This window comes from Heteronotia binoei, chromosome 12 (assembly GCF_032191835.1).
Source record: "Heteronotia binoei isolate CCM8104 ecotype False Entrance Well chromosome 12, APGP_CSIRO_Hbin_v1, whole genome shotgun sequence".
Classification (NCBI taxonomy): domain Eukaryota; kingdom Metazoa; phylum Chordata; class Lepidosauria; order Squamata; family Gekkonidae; genus Heteronotia; species Heteronotia binoei.
The window spans coordinates 32,560,513-32,581,626 of NC_083234.1; the positions used below are offsets into that span (position 1 = coordinate 32,560,513).

Here is a 21,114-nt window from a genome sequence, read left to right on the forward strand (position 1 = left end):
AATTTCAAGACTGTCTGATCGTGCAGTGATGGGATTGATATGCACCTGAATGGGACGCTGCCGGTAAGTCTGAACGTGGAACTCTGTTATAAGAAAATGCTAGACTATTTGGACGCGCGTTAATGGCTGTTTAAAAGGGACGTGTGACCGCAGCCATACACAGCGATTCTTCCACGTACCATTTGATTGGTTGGAAGTTAATAAATAAATTTGCTGGAAATTACCGTCTTTCCCGATCCCTGCTTATCCACATTGAAAAATGGAGATGGCTATGCAGTTTGAGGCACTAGCTGCCACAGTTGGTATGCTGTCTGAGCTGGCGGACATTTTTTCACTTTGTGTGGTGACCATTTGGCACCATCAAGAATTATTAAATGTTTACAGGCAGAAGCTCGTTGGTATTCGATGAGGGTGTATTGCCATCCGTCGATCTCTATTCTGGAGATCACGGCTTAGAAAGTACTTTGCCTTCTTGGCTGAGCAAAATGCCCCACGTCGCTGGGGGGTGTATCCCTGACCTGCTCATTGGTGCCGTATTTTTGTCACTTGGGTGTGGGAAGATGAGCATTGTGCACAATTCTGGTCACTGTGCCTCAAAAAATATTATAGGAAAAGGTACAGGAAAGGACAACTAAAATTATTAAGGGGATGAAACACCTTCCCTATGAAGAAAGGTTAAAGAGGTTAGGCTCTTGAGTTTAGAGAAACAATGATTAAGGGTGATCTTAAAGAGGTTTACAAAATTGTGCTGCATAGGATCAGGTCTCAGATTCAGCAGAAGCTCACAGGAGTACAGCTCCTGAACCTTTCTGAGGGTTCCCCCTCTTCCTTCCCACCTACCTTGTCCATTGAATAGCAGGTGCAGCTGCATAACGATCCCTGGGTTAGGAGAGTGCACAGCCAGCCAGCCAACGGGATTTGCCACACCCCCAGCAGCCCTCATTAACCCCTGGAAAAGCCTGCACCATCCTTTCTCCACTTCTTATGTGATTTTGGGCAGCGGGTGGCTTGCTGGCCTTTTGACTTGGGGGGCGGCCCAGGAGAGTCCCAGGCAAGTGAGGCCTGTTTGGGCTAGCTGGTTCTCTAGCCAGCCCAAGCAGGTCTCACTTGCCCAGGGCTCTCCTTTCTTGCATTGGGTTTCTTTTGGCTGGGGGGTGGGGGTGGCATATGCTAATGAGTTATACTAATGAGCTCCACCATCTATTTTTCTGCAAAATGACCCCTGCATAGGATAAAAAAGTAGAGAAAGAAATACTTTTCTCCCTTTCTCACAATACAAGACATCATGGACACTCAATGAAATTAATGAACAGTAGTCTTAGAACAGATAAGAGATAAAAGGAAGTACTCCAGCCAAGTAGTAATTAGCGCATGGAATTCACTGCTACAGGAAGTGGTGGCAGCTACAAGCATAGATAGTTTCAAGGGTGGATTGGATAAACATATGGAGCAGAGGTCCCTCAGCCTGCAGGGCTTCTGACTGACCACTAGAGATCAGATTGCCTGTGAAGATTTTTTTTAAAAAAGTGCTTCAGCAACAGCTGCCACTACAGCACAAGGATATTCACTGTGTTAATGTGTGTCTCTGTGCAACAAAATATTTGTAAACAATACATTCAGGACTTTTTTTGAGCAGGAACACAAAGTTCATTCAGGACTTGCTGACTGGAAGTTCACCCACTGCACGGAAGTTCCCTTTAAATGCCTTTCTTTTGCCTCCATGCCTTGCAGAAGTCACATCCTCGGCTGCTCCTCTTTGCAACTCTATTGAGACCAAGCTGCAAAGAAGAGTCAGCCCCAGGTGAGGTGCACAGAGCTGCCAGCTCCTGCCACCCTGTGGCTGATCCTGCTCTGACTCCTCTTTGCAGCTCATTTCCAACTGAGTGGAGCTAGCCCCAGCTGAGGTGTATGGAGCTACCAGCTCCTGTTACCCCAGCTGATCCTAAGCTGGCTCCTCTTTGCAGCTTTGTTGAAACTGAGCTGCAGAAAGCAGCCAGCCCCAGCTGAGGCTTCTCCTCGCAGGCTTGGCTGGAGCTTGGCTGGAGCTTGGCTGGGGCTTGGCTGGGCAGCCTGGTCCAACCTGGACTGCCTAGCAAAATCCAGAACTGTCCAACAGAACCCACCCAGGATCTGATCCTGCAGTGAGAGTTCTTGCAATCTCTGCTGGGGCTCTGCTGTACAGCCTGGTTTAAACTGGACTGACCAACAGAGCTGCCCCCATCTTCCATTGTTTTCAGTGGAAGGGATGAATCATTTAAAGGGATTTAAAGGGACCATGGACCCTTTAAATGCCATTTGCAAACGGAGTGAACTCTGAAAGCATATCAGGGACTTGCAGTTCCTTTAAATGCCTTCTTGAAGTGGCGATTTCTCCCAGTACTTCAGCTATGTGGCAATCCTGAAAAATCCTGAAAGTTTTCAAGGTGACCATTTTTGAATAGCCAAATTACTAGCCCCCTTGGTGATGAACTGAGAAAATACCGAATAAGTACTGAAAGTATTTATTGGGTATTTTGACTTGATTTATACTGAGTGCACACCCTAAGCCTCAAGGTATAGATGGAACACTGGCTGGGGCAGTGATATATTCTTGGTGCTCAGGGAGGGGGGGGGGCACAGTGGTGGGGCTTCTGGAGTTCTGACCCCAGTGGTGAACTTCCTAATGACACCTTGGTTTTGGCACAGAGTGTTGGACTGGATGGGTTTTTGGCTTGATCCAGCATAGGTTCTCTTATGTTCTTATGTAGATCTTCTGCCACTGAACTCCACATTTTAAGCACTCTGTGTAAAGCAGCATTTCCTTTCGTCCATTGTGAACCTACCGCCCATCAGCTTTGCTAGATGTCCTCAAGTTCTAGTATTTTTGGAGAGGGAGAAAAAAGTTCTCTTTGTCAACTCTCTTCATCCCCTTCAGAATTTTATAAACCTCTATCATGCCCGCCCCTCCCCCCCCCGCACTTAGTCATCTAATTTTTAAACTGAAAAGTCCAGGACTCTTCAGCCTTTCCTCACAGAGAAGGTGCTCCAATCCCCTATTCATCTTGGGTCCATGGAATAGATGGAATAAAAATTGCAACCTTGACTTGCTAAAGTTTGAGAAGCAGTGAAGTAGTCTGTATGGGACTAGGAGAAACAGTGGTATTATTCGGTATAAAGCCGCTTCAAATGTTCATAATTCTCTAAAGTGTATGCACTTTCTGAAGCATCTGGTTTGCCACTGGGGAAACAGGATGCTGGATTAGATGAACCTTTGTTCTGATCCAGCAGGGTTCTTATGATCTTTATACATTTTGGAAAGGGGGGAAAATAACCATTAAATGAGTCTGTAAGGGCTGCAGATTGTTACTTTTACAGTGCCATCCTAAACAGAGTGCACTCCTTTAAGTCCAGGGGCTTAGAATCGTGTAAGGATGACACAGTGTCTTACATATGATTATGGCAAAAAAGAAAACCTTGTGGGAAACTTACTAATTTCTCTTTGGCAATAACTTAAGTATCACCAAGCAAAACGATCATGCTGTTGAATAGCTGTTATATGGTAATGTTATATTGACAGAACCCAAAGCAATCTAGTGTTGGCCTTGCATGGAATTTTCAGCATCATCTGAATCCTAGTGATTGTAACCGACATCTAGATTAAAGTAGTTCATCTGAACTGAGAGCTACTGGACATTCAATGGGGATTGGTAAGAAACCCCCATCATGTGACGTCCTTTCTTTTGTATTTTTTTAGGAAATGACAATAGTGAAGCCCTTCCCGAGTCTATCCCATCTGCTCCTGGGACACTGCCCCATTTTATGCAAGAGCCGGATGATGCATACATAATTAAAAGCAATCCTATTGTGTTGCGCTGCAAAGCTGTGCCTGCCATGCAGATCTTTTTCAAGTGCAATGGGGAATGGGTCCACCAGAATGAGCACGTCTCAGAAGAGAGCATGGATGAAAGCACAGGTAAGGGAGAATGGTGTGTGTGTTTGTGTGTTCCCAAAAGATTTTCCATTCTCAAGCAAATCCCTTTTGGTGGTTTGAGTATAGGAGGGGCATGTCGGTGCGGGAGTTAGCAGAGTGAGCTTCATGACGTGCCCGACACAGAGCTCCAGGAAAGAAATCAGCCAGACACCTGCAGCTAGTGCCAAAGTAGTGTATTTACAGAATATACAATACGTGCTCACTAGTGCAGTCCAATATATTGATCACACAGGCAAAATGCTCCGCCAGCCAGCCAACCCTCAAAGAGAGACCTGTGCATTGCACACACAGTCTACTTATAGTTCAGTCAGCCAATCCTGGCAGTGCAGTGTCATGCTGACTCAGCAGGTTCCTTCACCTGTCCTCAGCCGGCTCAAACCAGCCTGCTGATAAGGTCACTGTGACCTAGCATGCCAGCTAGATCACCAGCTGTCAAAGCAGAGCTGTCAACCTGGGTTATGATAGATTCTATAACCAACAGGGCAACACAAACCAGGGCAAAAAAACAAGATATGTTGGGTGGATGGATGAAGATATCAGTAATCAGGGGCTAGATCTTAATTTGGGATTAAAGGAATATGTGCAATGGATAAGAACATGTAGTTGATACGGAACTGGATTCGAGTCCAGCAGCACTTCAGAGACCACCAAGATTATATGATGAAGGAAGAAGAGATTGGATTTATACCCCATTCTTCATTTGGTGTCTCAGAGTGGTTTACAATCTCCTTTCCCTTCCCCTCCTTGCAACAGACACCTTGTGAGGTAGGTGGGGCTGAGAGAGCTCTCTGAGAACTGCTCTTGAGAGCATCAGCTCTGAGAGAGTTATGACTGACCCAAGGTCATACCAGGAGGTGCAGGCAGAAACATGGCAGAATCAAACCCATTTCTCCTAGATTAGAGTCTGCACATTTAACCACTACACCAAATTGGCTTTGACTTGCAAAAACTTTGACTCCAAAACTTGTACCCTGACAATCTCATTGGTGTCTTAGGTGCTACTGGGCTCAGATGTTGTTTTTCTAGTGCTGACCAACACAGCATACCAGGATTCTAATCCTTTTCAGATGTTCTATGTAGGCAGAATGATTGTTGGACCGAGAGCAGTCTTGCAGTGTCAAGATCCAGCCTTGAGCTATCCATGTTGTTTGGAATGTATGCGTAGAGGGAGCAGGGGTACCCAGCCTGGTTGTACCAGCATAGAGAGTGATTAAAAATGTGAAATTCACTGGCAGAGAGGATGTAGCGATGGCCACAGAAATAAACAGCTTTAAGAGAAGATTAGATAGATTCATGGAATATCAGTGACTACTAGCCATAGTAACTGAGGGGTACCTCAGCATTCACAGACACTGAATCAATGAAACCCAGAGCCAAGAGGCAACATCAATGGTAGGTCTCAGCCACTATGCCCTTCATAGGAACTGTTTGGCCACTGTGTGAGGCACGATGCTGGACTAGATGAACCACTGGTCTGATCAAGCAGGGCTGTTCTTATGTAATTATGTATTTGAGGAAGAGATGCTGTTCAGTTTCAGTTTCCAAAGAAAGAGGAGGATTTGCTCCCTGAATGTGTTGATGGCCAGTCCAAGGGTGCTCAGCTGTGACAGGCCTCCCCAGGAAGAGGTCAGCACTTTGCTAGTCAGTCAGCTGATCAGGAGCATAAAGTTTTCTTGAAGGCAAGAAACAGAAGTAAAGAAAAATTGTGCAGGTCATTGTGATATCAAACCTGGTTATTTCTTTAGGTGGCATGCTTACTGCAAAGTCTGTAGAAATCAGGGGGGGTACCATTAGCTATTTATTTTATTTTTTATATATACACCGTCTCTCTGGAAACCTGCAGAAGGAATTTCATGGGGTAGAAAAATGCAATAAAAATCATACAAATTATTTGTATTTAAAAAGCAAAGCAAAACATTATTCCACAAGCCATAGGAACTAGTGGTTGGAAGTACAATGTTCCACCATCAGGAAAATCCTATTCTCTCTCTCCAATTTTATTTATTTATTATTTTATTAGATTTGTATCGTGTCCTTCCCACTGAAGCAGGCTCAGGGCATTTTAGGGTCTCCTTTCTGGATAGCTAAATTTGGGTATTAATGAAAAAAAAGTTAACTTTGGATGGCAAATAGTTCTTAAGACACTGCCTTTGTTTGATAAGGACAAAATCTAACTGGGATCACTGGTAATTTGCAGACTTATTTGACTGAGTTGACTGTTTAATCACTAGTTGACCCCACTCATTCATCATTTGTTTATTTCATTTGCACCCTGTCTTTTTATTCAAAAAGCTCCTATCAAATTCAGACATGATTAATTTACAAAATTACCTCAAGTGTCACCTTTTGCATCATTTTCTGGAGACTTGCTGGAGAAAATCTCCACAAAGCTTCTCCATGAAGTTGCTCCACCAACCCCAGCGACTTGTCCCACCAAAGACTGTGTCTCTCATATCAACATTTGGCAGCTAATGAAGTTAAATGAGAGGACTCCATTTTGCAATAATGGCATATCTGCAAAGCGAGGAATTGTGAGGATGTTGAGAAATGATCCACAGATTTTATCGGGCTTCCAGCCCATTCTATATCCTTTCTTATTTAGAAACATCTTGATAAGTGTTGCAAACCAATTTAACGGTTGTGCTGCCTTGTAATTTCACAACTCTGTTTTGTCATAACGTCCCCCTCCACCTTAACTTCCCAGATTGCTAGGCAACTGTGTGCCTTGGAAATAATAAGGTGGCTGGAACATTCTCACATAGAACAAAAATCCCCATTGAATGGAGACTGGTGATTGGGGGCGAGAAGGAAGAAGATGCAATTAGAAATTGTCAAATATTCTAAATGGGTGCTGGGAATAATCTATTTGCGTGTGACAGATTCTGAAAAGATGTGATTCTGAAAAGGTTTTCTACTCAAGACATTTTTAAAATGTTGTTCCTGATTATTATTATTTTTACTTGCATCTGAGTTTGAAAAGAATTTAATATGTATAACCCTTACTTTCTAAACCACTTCTGTGTTAATATGGGAATAAATATCTTCCTCCTTCCAATGCATGGTTAATGAAGATCTGGGTTTCTCTCTCTCTCTGTATTGTATTTATTTTGAGTTAATAGCAGAATGTGCTAAGATAGAACTATCTAAATAGAGATATTAGCAGTAAGAGAACACAAGCAACCTAAACACTAGGTAGTCATGTAGTGTATTTGTTGGGAGTATCAGTCTAAGACCTGGGGAATTTGGACTGAAATACCCTTTCAGACATGAAACTGGGTAATGTTAGGCTAGTCACTCTCTAAACTACCTAATATATTTCACAGGGTGCCCCCCTCCAAATTTAAAAACAAAATACATGTGTATATTTTGTTTAAAACAAAATATAGCACTTGTACATGCGTATCATGTGTAACTGGTATCTCTCAACACCCAGTCTCAATTGTTATAATTGAAATAAAGATATCCCCTTTTTCAGTGATCTGTACATTCTCCCCAGCTCCCCTCCCCCAAGTAACAATTACATCATTTCTCACTCCTTTATAATAATTTAAAAAACAAAACAAAAAGCAGGGTTACCTGGGGGAGAAAATGAGGGTGGGAACAATGTATGCTGCCCCAAGCTCCTTAATGGGAAGTTTGGGAGAAAAGTGAATGGATAGCCAAAATGTCAGTAGGGTAGGGGGTGACAGAACATATATGCTCATTATCAAAGTCTAAAGAGCCAGGGGAAAAATGCAAAACTTATGGATAATAGAATACATCCTTTGAAGCCTGAACCAGTGGAATTAGAAGGTGGTGCACAAAGTTTCAACCACATTCCATGACATTACACCCCTAGCTAGAACCATGTTCCTGTTTCCAATGGGACCAGAGCCCTGTTCACACCTTCTAGTGAATGTACGTACATCCTGCCAGTACAGGCATCCATCAGTTGCTCAGTGCTCACCTCCCCCCCCAAATACATGCACCTTCTTACATTTCTAAATTCTCATCATTATCCAAACTAGTTCCGTCTCTTCTTCCAGCACTGAACCAATGATTCTATATGTAAGCTTAAGCTGACATTTGAGTTTAACAGAATAATAACAGTACCTAAAAATAACAGCAGTGTCTGTTGCAGTATGATAATGATGCAAAGAGAGCGGTGGGTATAAAATGAAGGACCTCCCAGGCAGTGTGAGGAGAAAGTTTTTGAATATGCATACAGTAAATAACATTGCTGAGCAGACAGGTTAAAACGGATACAAGGAAGTACTTCTTCACCCAAAGGGTGATTAACATGTGGAATTCACTGCCACAGGAGGTGGTGGCGGCCACAAGTATAGCCACCTTCAAGAGGGGTTTAGATAAAAAATATGGAGCACAGGTCCATCAGTGGCTATTAGCCACAGTGTGTGTGTATATATAAAATTTTTTGCCACTGTGTGACACAGAGTGTTGGACTGGATGGGCCGTTGGCCTGATTCAACATGGCTTCTCTTATGTTCTTAACATAAATGTCATCAGGAAGATTTCTACAGGAATCTTTGTGCTGAATAGGTCTATATGGTCTAGCATTTCATTTCATGCAAGACCTTCTTCCCAGGTGGTTATATAGAAAGCAACTGTTGCAGTGTCCTGGAGTTTTCTGTTCCTGTTTCTGATAATGATGTTAATAATTATTAATAAACATATTGAAGGGAATGGCTATTTGTATTTGTTAGGTTGCCTTAGTGTCCCAATACCTGCTTCTTCATTAAAAAAAATCAGAATATTATTTAATCCTGTTGCTGGGACGGTGATACAAAAGACATTTTAGTTTCAATTAATCATCAGCTCCCCCCCAGTAGGAGAATAACATTCTGCCTTTTAATTATCCACATTTAAATTACCAGTACAGGCATGGCAGCCTACAGGCATCTAAGCTTCAGAACAGATTAATTCACTTGCTCCAGCAATTGATGCTATGTGGTCTCTCTAGTATCCCAGCTTGATATTCCTTTTTAATTTTTTATTGAGATGTAGACTGAACAAAGAAATCTGTTTGACAAGGGACAAGATAAGGACATTCCTCCTTATCTTGACATGGGCATATTTGGAGTCTGTCTACAGGCAGTAATAATTGAATGTTTTCCAGTCCCAGATTTACTGGTACTTAAAGAGCATATTGACCCTTCTTGCACAACATGGAGCATTCATAGTACATACTAAGAGGAGTCAGTAGAGTTGAGACAAAATGGGGTCTGAACATAGGTAAAAGGTAGTCCCCTGTGTAAGCACCGAGTCATTACTGATTCATGGGGTGATATCACATCACAACATTTTCTTGGCAGACTTTTAATGCAGTGGTTTGCCATTGCCTTCTCCAGTCATCTACCCCAGCAAGTTGGGCACTCATTTTACCAACCTTGGAAGGATGGAAGGCTGAGTCAACCTTAAGCCTTCAAACTCAGGTTGTGAGCAGAGCTTGGAATGCAGTACCACAGCTTACCACTCTGTGCCATGGGGCTCCCTCTGAACATAGGACCCAGGTTCTAATCCCTGCTCAGTTTCAAAGTAGAGTGGGTAGCCTTGGCATTCTTGAGAGCCACTACAGTGTAGTGGTTAGATGTCAGACTGTGATCTGGGAGACCCAGTTTCAAATCCCCACTCTGCTATAAAAGCTTGCTTTGGGCCAGTCCCACACTCTCAGTCTAACCTGTTATCATGAGAATACATTGGAGATGGGAAGAATGCTATAAACCACTTTGGGTGTTTATTGAGGAGAAAAGTGGCATATGAATAAAGTGTGTGTGTACTTATCAGTTATGAATTTGTATTTGTTGCATACACAAAGCAAGGGAGCAATGTTCATATGAGGTAGCATTTCATTCCAAGTAAATACCTGTGCTCCTGTCATCTAAATATCCCTACTAAAACTATTAAATAAATGGGCGTGTGAAAATAGATAAATTGAAAAACAGAATTTTCCATTAGTGTCACAGTGCACAAAAAAACCCCACTTCTTGGTAGCTGGTGAATTACTGTAGCAGCAGCAGGAGAAAATTACTCAAGGGGAAGGGTGACTTCCTGGCTTAAGGTATAAATACTGCTTGGATCTTGACAGCACACATCTTTGAATTTAGTTGATTTTCACATGAGCATGACCCACTACCACTAATGACCCTGACTCATGTGCAAGTCCAGCAGGCTAGTAAATTAGGAGCATGTGCCAACAGCTGAATATCCCCGCTGTGCGGGGTCAAACCCTATATGAAATATGGCTGCTTTTAAGTTGTAAACAAATTGTCGAAGTAGTCCTATGCATGAGGTGCTCAAACAGAGAGAGGAAGAATAGATGATGTGAACAAGGCCCATTTGATATTTACCACCTTATCTTCAATCAGTCAGTCGATCAATCAATAAGGGCAATCATTCTTAGTGTCTAAATGGTTTAATTGCCACTCTACCTCTTTGAGAACAGAGACAACTGATGTGCAAACCAGAGAGGAATCACACTTCCACAAGAGGCTTAGCTTTGACTTCTGGGAATGTGAGATAGGCTTGCCACTGAAGCACAACTTTGCAAAAAAGATGCCTGGATCCTGAACAACTGTATATTTATTGCTTTTTTTAAAAGTTGTCTAAAAATAGGATCTCAATATATCTGTGGTCCATGCAAAAGCAGACTCCAGAATTATGTTAAAAGATAAGAGTTTCTTTCCCAAGGATGGGTGCTTTGTTAATCCTTGTGGATGGTGGTGTTAAATGAAGTAGGCACTTCCATTTCTCTTCTATGCAGTGGCTGCTGAGTTGTCAGCATTTCTGAAGGTGTAAACGAGCCAGGATGACTGAGTGGAACAAAAACAAACTGACAGAAAGAAATGTAGTGGTGATGATGAGGAAATCTGTCTTGGGATCCCTGCAGATACTCCTTCTACCTATCTGACAAAGGGAGCTCTGACTCTTGAAAGCTTACACTCTAAAACTCTTGTTGGGCTCTGTGGTGCTGCTGGACTCAAACTGAACTATCCTACGTTGTAGTAACATAGTAGTAGGGTTACTGATGTAACAAACATGAATTTGAGCAGACTTCGGAGGATGGTGGAAGATAGGAGGGCCTGGCATGACTTTGTCCATGGGGTCGCAAATAGTCAGACTCAACTGTGCAACTGAACAACAAAGCAGTAGGGTGATTTGCAGTGGGAGAGGGCGCACAATGTGATGGATACGTTTGATTCTCATACTAGTTGGAGTTAGCACTTTCTTTTTTTTTTTTTAGCAGGAACACATAGGAACGCAGTTCCGGCTGGCTTGGTGTCAGGGGTGTGACCTAATATGCAAATGAGTTCCTGCTGGGCTTTTTCTGCACACACACAAAAAAGCCTTGGTTGGAGTCCTTACTGCGATACCAGAAGAGCTAAAGAGAGGAATATTATATGGTTTGATCCTTATTTTTTAAAAATCATTTATTACTTTTTATTTTACTACATTCACATTCATACTCCATTTTTCTTCCCAGTCAGAACCCAAAGTGACTTGCAACATTCTTCCCTTCTTTATTTTATCCTTAAAACAACTGAGTAAGGTAGGCTAGGTTGAGAGTGGGTGACTAGCCAATGGTCAACCAGCAAGCTTCCATAGTAAAGTGGGGGATTTGAACCTGGGACTCCCACATCCTAATCTGGCACACTAATTGCTGCACCATACTGACTCTCTGGGGTTTTTTTAAAATAAGCTATGCATCACAATTCAGTTGTACTTTACTAGTTTATACAAGGCATCTTTGATCTCTCTGGATCAAAAAGTAGATTTTAAAATAAAGTAATACATATTAGTTCAGGAGTTTGGGGTTTTTTTTTTTTGCCATAGCCAGCTCTGGTTGCTGCCTCTTCTTTTCATCCATCTCCCTTGTGATCTCTGGCTTTGACTGACTCTTTTTTTCTTTTCCATCAGAATTCTTCCCCCCTCCCCCCACTTAAGACCATGGTAGTCAGGTTCCTTTTCCACCAGTGCCTATGCCTGGTATGTATTTAACATCACAGCAGTTCAGTCTAGTAACTGAGAGAGTGGGATCCTGACAGGGTTTCAGTGTTCCTCCTTGTGACCTTTGATTCTTTTCTCTACCTTTTTATTGCAGCTCACTGAAACTTAGTTGTGTCTGTGTGGCAATTTTAAATATGCAGAAATACTGCCTCATATATAACTAATCCATTAAATTTGTGGGGGGTTGGGGAACTAAAGTCAGAAATCTTTCCAGCATTTTCAAACAGCGAACAGTTCTCATACAGGACCCAGATTTTTATATATGGGGTTCCCATGGGAATCCAAAGCAGCTTGCATTGTTCTCCTTTCCTCCATTTAATCTTCACAACACTTGAGGTAAATTAGGGTATGAGAGAGTGTGTCTGGCCCAGGGTCACCAGGTGGGCTTCCATGGCAGAGTGGGAATTTGAAACTGTCTTCCAGATCATTAAAGTCCCGTGGTACAGAGTGGTAAACTGCAGTACTGCAGTCCAAGTTCTGCTCACAATCTGAGTTCAATCCCAGCAGAACCTGGGTTCAGGTAGCCAGCTCATTGTTGATTCCGCCTTCCATCCTTCCGAGGTCAGTAAAATGAGTACCTGTCTTGCTGGGGGTAAAGTGTAAATGACTGGGGAAGGCAATGGCAACCCTCCCCATTCAAAAGTCTGCCATGGAAACGTCATGAAAGCAGTGTCACCCCAGAGAGAGAAATGACTGGTGCTTGCACAGGGGATTACTTTATCTTTTACTTCCAGATTATAGTCTGACATTTGTGTCAAGGCCAAGAAATGAGAAGGCATTTCATCTTTTGCCTGCACAAGGAGGATATCACTAGTCAACCTGACCTCTCACCCTTTTTTGTTAGTCTGGTAATGATGGGGGGAAAGAACAGTATCTATCTATGTTCTGTTCCAGGATTAGTAATAGTTGAATCCTCTTGTCTTCCCAGCATTAGACAGATGGAAGCCCCAGCTCTTCTTCATATAAAGATTAAGCACAGACCCCTTGTGAATTAGAGAATGCATATATTCTGTTCCCTTGGAAAATCATCTCTTTGCCTTTTCTCCAGCTTCAGCAGTGCTAAAGTTCTCATTTCCCAGTGCTCTTAATTCAGTATTAAGGGGACGGACTGTAGCTCAGTGGTAGAGCATCTGATTGGCATGCAAAAGGTACCAGGTCCAATCCCCAGCATCTCCAGTTAAAAAGTACTGTGTGCAGTTCTGGTCGTCGCACCTCAAAAAGGATATTATAGCACTGGAGAAAGTCCAGAAAAGGGAGACTAGAATGATTAAAGGGCTGGAACACTTTCCCTATGAAGAAAGGTTGAAACACTTGGGACTCTTTAGCTTGGAGAAACGTCGACTGCGGGGTGACGTGATAGAGGTTTACAAGATAATGCATGGGATGGAGAAAGTAGAGAAAGAGGTACTTTTCTCCCTTTCTCACAATACAGGAACTCATGGGCATTCGATGAAATTGCTGAGCAGACAGGTTAAAACGGATAAAAGGAAGTACTTCTTCACCCAAAGGGTGATTAACCTGTGGAATTCACTGCCACAGGAGGTGGTGGCGGCCACAAGCATGCCACCTTCAAGAGGGGTTTAGATAAAAATATGGAGCAGAGGTCCATCAGTGGCTATTAGCCACAGTGTGTGTGTGTTTGTGTGTGTGTGTGTATATATAATTTTTTTGGCCACTGTGTGACACAGGTGTTGGACTGGATGGGCCATTGGCCTGATCCAACATGGCTTCTCTTATGTTCTTTATGTTCTTAAAGGACCAGGTCAGAAATGATGTGAAAGACCCTGGAGATGATTCTGGTTCCTAATATTTTTAAGCTGAGCACCAGCTTCAGTGCGCTACACACAACTCTTGGCACATAGGCTCTGACTTGACTTGATCAATTCTGGACCACGTGACATACAAAAAAACACTGAATGCTATAGGTATGCCCTTGATTAAGACATAAGGCTATGGAACAAGAGGTCTCAAGCATATCTCTAAGCCTTTGTCACTTCACTAAATTTCCTTGTGGTTCAGCATTGTTCTGAAGTTTTATTCTGTTCTGTATCATGAGCCAATTTGTGTACTTACCTTTCTGACCTCTGAAGAAGACCAATCTAGGTCGAAACGCGTCAGGTCAAGTTGAGTGGATTCCCATTATGATTTTACATAGGATAGAGGCTTATGATGGGCCTTTAAATGGTTTTAGTTTTCTAAAATAAATACATGTATGTTGATTTATGATTTTTTTACACTTTGTATTTAATGTTCGGCCCTTTAATTGCATATTAACCTTTTAGGTTTCTTACTCCAGTTTTTGGGTTAAGTTTCTTTCGCTTCTTTGTTTTTCTCAAGTATAGGAACCTAGCCCAGGTTCAGTCCCTTCCTATTCTTGAAGCCTGCTAGGTGTCAGTTTCATATATCTCGTAGGGTTGAGAGTAAAACTGGGACTGGAGAACCACAGGCACCATCCTTAGAGAAGGATGTCATAAAATATTTTCTAGATAGATTTATTCCCGGTTATGACCACAGGGAGATGCCTTATACAGAGCATGGTGCGTTGAGCTCAGTCTTATCTACTCTGACTGGCAGCAGCGTTTGAGAATCCCAGTTGAGGTCTCACATCACCTTCTACATGGTCCTTTTTAAACTGGAGATGCCAGGGATTGAACCTGGGACCTTCTGCATGCAAAGAAGATGCTGTTCCACTAAACCACAGCCCCTCCCCATTGTTACAGAGCTGGTGTTTTTAGAAGTCACTTTGCATGCCTGAATTGGACTGCTAAGGATGAATGAACCTGTGTCAGGTTTGATGTGAGGTGAAACACTGACATGATTTTTTTTGGCTCAGACCCAGGTTGTAATTCAGCTTTTGCTTTTGGCCCCCTTTCAAACAACTTTACAGTAGCACAGAGAATGCAGGCGGATGCTTTGTGCAGTAGATGCGGTCTGAGCAAAGCAATCACATCGTTGCTTTCCAGAATGTCAAACTCTTCATGCCTCGATATAACCCATGTGCTTCCCAGATTAGCTTTGCCATTCAAACTAGCCTTCTATGTGAACTAACCAGAACAATGGTAGCAGCAGGGCTTTTTTTTTCTGCCAGAGCCTGGGCTGGCTGGAGCTCTGACTGGAGCTCTGGCTAGAGCTCTGGCTGGCCCGACCCCCCATGCGGAAGCCACGTGCTTTCAGCCCAGGCAGTGTGGCCTAATATGCAAATGAGCTCCTGCTGGGCTTTTTCTTTAAAAAAAAAAACACTGGGTAGCAGGAATGTTGACCCATTGCCTCACCGTCACTGGAATATGCGGGGCAGCCTTGCAGTGGTTTTCCTCCTTTCTCAGGGGATGGGGACAAAGGGTGAGGCTGGGTGAGCAAACCTCCATGCGACACCCACTTATATGTGGAGTGCCGCAGGGAGCTATTCTGCCCATATTATTTAACATCAATATGTGCCCCCTTGCCCAGATTGCCCGAGGTTTCGGTCTGGGTTGTCACCAGTATGCTGATGACATCCAGCTCTATCTGTTGATGGATGGCAGACCATCCTCTGCCCCTGAACACCTGTCCGAGGCATTAGGAGCCGTAGCGGGATGGCTACAGCAGAGCCAACTGAAGTTAAATCCATCTAAGACAGAGGTCCTGTGCCTGAGTGGGGGGAGGGTGTTTGTGTACCCAGCTCCCACCCACAGTTTTAATGCCAGTCCAACAGGTGAAGAGTCTGGGAGTGATCTTGGATGCCTCACTCTCCATGGAGGCCCAGGTTGCAGTGGCTGCCAGGTCTGCCTTCCACCATCTATGGCAGATCAGGCAACTAGCACCATATCTCTTCCCCCAAGACCTGGCCACAGTGACCCATGCAATGGTCACTTCCAGATTAGATTACTGTAACTCACTCTACACTGGCTTTCCCTTGAAGCTGATCCGGAAACTGCAGCGGGTGCAGAATGCGGCAGCTCGCCTGCTGACTGCATCACCTATACGAGTGAGCATGCGGCCGGTGCTCCGTGGCCTGCACTGGCTGCCTATAGAGTACCGAATCCTCTTCAAGGTGTTAGTTCTGACTTTCAAAGGCTTATGCGGCCTGGGAGCAGCATACCTGCGGGACTGTCTCTTCTGGTATATGTCCCGGAGGTTGCTTCACTTGGCCTCCCAAGATAGGCTGACTATCTCCGGCCCAAGAGATGCCCGTCTTGCCTCTACCAGGGCCAGGTCTTTCTCGGTCCTGGCCACAACCTGATGGAATCAGCTCCCTATAGAGATCTGGGCCCTACCTGGCTTGTTAGCCTTTCGTAGGGCCTGTAAAATGGAGCTGTTCTGCCAGGTCTTTGGGTGAGGCGGCGGGCATCTGCCCATTAGATCGGTTGGCCTCCCCTACTGTATATCTTACTGCACTGATCTGCTGCACTGTCCTGCTGCACCATCTCATCATATTGTTCTGCCGGGCTATTTTGTTCTATTGAATAACTGTAATTTTATGTAATATGTTCTATTTATGTAATTTTGTTCTATTGAATAACTGTAACATGATTTTATTGTGATTTTATTGTTTGTGTTGTGCTCCTCCCTGAGCCCCTACGGGGGATTGGGCAAAATATAAACTAATAATACTTGTAGTTTACTTCACATGTGCTTTCACACATAATAATAATATAATAATAATAAATTTTATTTCTATCCCGCCCTCCCCGCCTAGGCGGCTCAGGGCGGCTAACAACATTTAAAACAATTAACATAGATAGATAAAACATTAAATTTAACAATTAAAATTTTTAAACATAAAAACCAGTCAATTAAATTAAATACATAATTCAAATTGCATTAAATGTATCTGGCAGCAATAAAATTATTTTGGCGCTGGTTCTGCCAGTTTAAATGGTTCCATAATCGTATTATGGATGGCAGCTCTTTATTCCAAGCAACTCAGCAGTTGATATCAGTGTAGGCTTGTCTGAAAAGGGCGGTCTTGCAGGCCCTGCGGAACTGGTCAAGGTTCCGCAGGGCCCGCACTTCCTCCGGAAGCTGGTTCCACAATGCGGGAGCCGCGGCTGACATATAATGCAGTTTCAATCCACTTCAGCAACTGTTTGCAACTGGATTTTGCCATTTCCCACAGTAAAATCCAGTTGCAAAGTGCACTGAGAGTGGATTGAAAGTGCATTAATTTAGTGTGTGTGAAAGCACCCATAAATATTGCCTTTTGCTGTGCGTTGACACAGTTTCTTGGGCCATCTTGTTCTATTCATTTTGCGGAAATATTTTATTCATGCAAGTACTTTATTGTTGCTCTGGAAATTCACCAGAGATGGATAACGTAGACAATAATATATCATCAAACAGAGGCAAAAGCAGGTAAACATTGCAGGTAGGTGTTCTTGTTAATGAGCAGGGAGCAATAGTACCCTTTACTGTGAACAACTAAAAATCCGAAAGGAAGAAGCAAGCATTTGAATTCCCCAGATCTTATCTTCAGGGTGGATGTTCAGGTAAAAAAAGGTGTGCAAGAGAGAGTAAGTGTTAGGATATAAATGAGCATTAAAAGCTTGGATCCCACAGAGCATTTCAAAGGATGGGAGGAAGTTCTGTCTTTGGAGTGCCATTTCTCTGCATCTTCCCTCCCACTGGAACCTCAAATACCCTGTGAAATGCTACTTCTGGGGGAAGATGACCCCCCCCCCTCCAAGGAACAGCATGAGTGGGCACTGGAGGTCTGCAGCAGGATAGGCAATCAATGAAAGTCATCCCTCTTTGCTGTCATGGAAATTCTCTCTACTGGATCAAACACTATGCCTGCTGTAATATTATCATAGCACAATGATCCTTTGCTGGTAGTTGTGATGTGGTTTATTGTTTGCGTCTTGTTTTCTTTCACAGTGTCCTCTAGGATAACTTTATAGCAGTTTTACAGCACTGAGGTTCATCAACGTACACGTTTCCAGAGTATCAGGTTGCTGTTTTTGTTTTTCATGTATGTGTAAAGGTCCTAGGAGGTGGTAAAGTCAAAAGGAAAGCAGGAATGAGATAAGTGTTTTATTGTTGATTGCATCTAAGCTTTGCCTTGGGTCTTAATTTCCATCTAATCCAGGGGTGGCCAAACTGCAGCTCGGGAGCCACATGTGGCTTTATCACACACACTGTGTAGCTCTTGAAGCTCCCCTCACCACCATGCTGGCTGGCTTAGAAAAGGCATTTGTCTCTTTAAATCATTTTAAATCAGCCAGTGGCTTGGAGAATGTATTTGAAGTTAAAGATGCTTTCTTTCCACTTCTCTTTCTCTTTCTTTCTTTCTTTCTTTCTTTCTTTCTTTCTTTCTTTCTTTCTTTCTTTCTTTCTTTCTTTCTTTCTTTCTTTCTTTCTTTCCTTCCTTCCTTCCTTCCTTCCTTCCTTCCTTCCTTCCTTCCTTCCTTCCTTCCTTCCTTCCTTCCTTCCTTCCTTCCTTCCTTCCTTCCTTCCTTCCTTCCTTCCTTCCTTCCTTCTTATACTGTACAAATGGCAAGCCTAATTGGAAATCACTGTTGAAAAGAAAAGTGCTGTATATATGAAGTAAACAATCATTGTCCCCTGATACTTGCAAAACATTCTCTCTGTGAATACTGGAGCTTTCTAAAAAGTCCAATAGGAACACTTTTCCACAGCACTAACATTTGGGCACGTTGGGAATATTGCACCCATGAACCATTAAGCAATGATATTAATATCCAAATAACCATTAAACAATTATATTGTTTTATGGGCAGGAATTGTATTTTTTGCATACAAAGATGCTGGTTTTGAATAGACTGCTATGATTTTTCTTTGTTTCAGAGTTGCAGAATAGAACAATTGTCTTCTGCTGCTACATAGAAATGGAAGCTAATAATAAAGATCCCTTCAAAATTATCCCTTTGTGTGTTGCAAAACATGTTTTCAGCACTTAAAGACTTAGTTTTGAAAGTGTCTCTTTTTTATTTGTGAATTGCAAAGAGTTCACTTGAACTGCCTCATAGAAACAAATCAATAGAAATCCCTTCAAAATTAGGACTCAGTGTGCCAGGGGGAGGGAATCTCTGTGTAGTTTTTTTTCCCCACACAAAAGGTGAATTTTGAAGAAGTTGCTTTTAGGGGTTTTTTGTGTGTGATTTATGTTGTAAAATGTGGGTGCATTCTTTCCTTGGCATTGTAGAATGGTGCACCCATTTAAAAATCACTGATGTCTGTAGACTTAGCGAGGGCTGCCAAGAACCATCACAAGCTGTGTCTCTATTTAATACTGCTTATACAGCTATTGCCTTAAGCAGAAGCTAGAACCAAAAATTGTTTTAAAAGACCTTACTCAGTATCTCAAGCTCTCAAAGATTTTATCTGCCCCCCTACATATGACCCCGATACAAACAAAATATTATAACAAAACAAATGAATTGCTTTGCTGTTACCATACATAAGAACATAAGAGAAACCATGTTGGATCAGGCCAATGGCCCATCCAGTCCAACACTCTGTGTCACACAGTGGCCAAAAAACCCCAGGTGCCCTCAGAAGGTCCATAAGAAGATAAGAACATAAGAGAAGTCATGTTGGATCAGGCCAATGGCCCATCTAGTCCAACACTGTGTCACACAGTGGCCAAGAAAACCCAGATGCCATCAGAAGGTCCATCAGTAGGGCTAGAAGCCCTTCCACTTTGCCCCCCCCCCCGCAAGCACCCAGAATACAGAGCATCACTGCTCCAGACAGTGTTAGGTGAATGCAGCACAACTCTGGCTTCACAAGCCTTCTAGCTGACTTGAGCCCCTGAATTTTGTACATCCCCATCTTGGCAACCCTGCATTGGGCTAAAGAGAAGAGTCATTATTTTCTTTACTGCTTGGATTCTCTTAACATTTCCAGAAATTTGATGGAAGGTCATTGGAGTGAATCAACAGGATCACAGAGAAAATAACTCCCATTTAGAATAGATATGGACATATCTGCTCATCCCTACACAACAAAATTATATTGATTAGTGTGTTGTATGTGAATGACCTTATATTGTATAAGATGGGAGGGGGAACTGCAAAGCTCCCAAGAAAGCTCCCATTTCCCAAGAATGGCAGGAGAGGACAAATAAACAAAACAAATGGCCATCAACCTCATAGTGTGACATCGCTTCTGAAGAAAAAACTGGAAGTGACATCAGCCCTCTCTAGGAATCGCCAGAAGCTGTATGGCTTTATCACACAGATTTAGATAATTCTGGGTTTGCTCTGGAAGTGACATCATGGTGTTGCCAATTACAGCCTCCCATGTCCTCAACCCCTTTTCTCACTGGTTCTCAGGCCAGCAAAGGTGTATGTGTCTTAATGACCTTTTGCTCCAATTATATCTTGCTGTAAATACTAGCTTGCTTTGTCTGTTGTCAGATAAATTCTGAAGATAGCATAATGTGAAGCAAAGTTACTTCCCTTTAGGCCTATTGACTTCAGCTGCTAATCTCTTTCACTTCCGAGTGCTTATATGATACGGATACATTAGTCGAGAGTTTAAATATATTTAGAGAAATGGAGAGAGGTTTTTCCCGCCTCCCCACTTCAACATTTTTAAGAGCATTTCTCAAATTGGCTCTAAAGTACTTCAACTTCTGTTTTCCCAGTGGGATGAGACCTGCTCAAAGTAACTAAAGTTTCCTTGTCTGATAAATAAAAAGATTACAGCAATAACTGCTGTCAGCATTTTTCTCATTTAAACAAATAAAGCTGACAAATGATGAAGTTTGGTGCAGCTCTGTTATGTTTAGTACATACCAAGCAATTATTCATCCTCTGCCAGCATTAGTCTGTCTGCTGCTAAACCACCCAGCAGTGCAGAAAGCTTATTAGCATAGCGGTACCAGAGGCAAAATTCCATATTCTTTGAGGCTGGGCTGGATGACAAAGGATGATGCTTATAATTTGCACAATAATTTAAAGGGCTGGGCAACTGCTGCAAATTGGAATTGCATAAGGTATCAGGGAACAATGTTGGCTTTCATTTATAACACATTGGTGGTTCTTCCTCAAATTGATTATGAGGTTCTTGCCATGTAATTTCCTATATTTGTTTTTTTCCTCTCCCTCCTCTAGGCATAAGACAGCTGAAATGTAAAGGAATAGATTTCTCTAGCTAATATGCCCACCCTCTAACTTCATTATTATTATTTCCCAAAC

The 21,114-nt window shown here is 42.7% G+C and overlaps 1 protein-coding gene across 2 annotated transcripts in view; it reads left to right on the plus strand.

The window, feature by feature from the left end:
- UNC5D (unc-5 netrin receptor D) overlaps window positions 1-21,114 on the plus strand; it is a 558,897-nt gene that overhangs the window by 254,595 nt on the left and 283,188 nt on the right. For both annotated transcript variants that reach the window (XM_060251212.1, XM_060251213.1), the window contains exon 2: window positions 3,734-3,952. In XM_060251212.1, coding sequence (XP_060107195.1) covers window positions 3,734-3,952 — 219 coding nt within the window. The remainder of the gene's footprint in view (window positions 1-3,733; window positions 3,953-21,114) is intronic.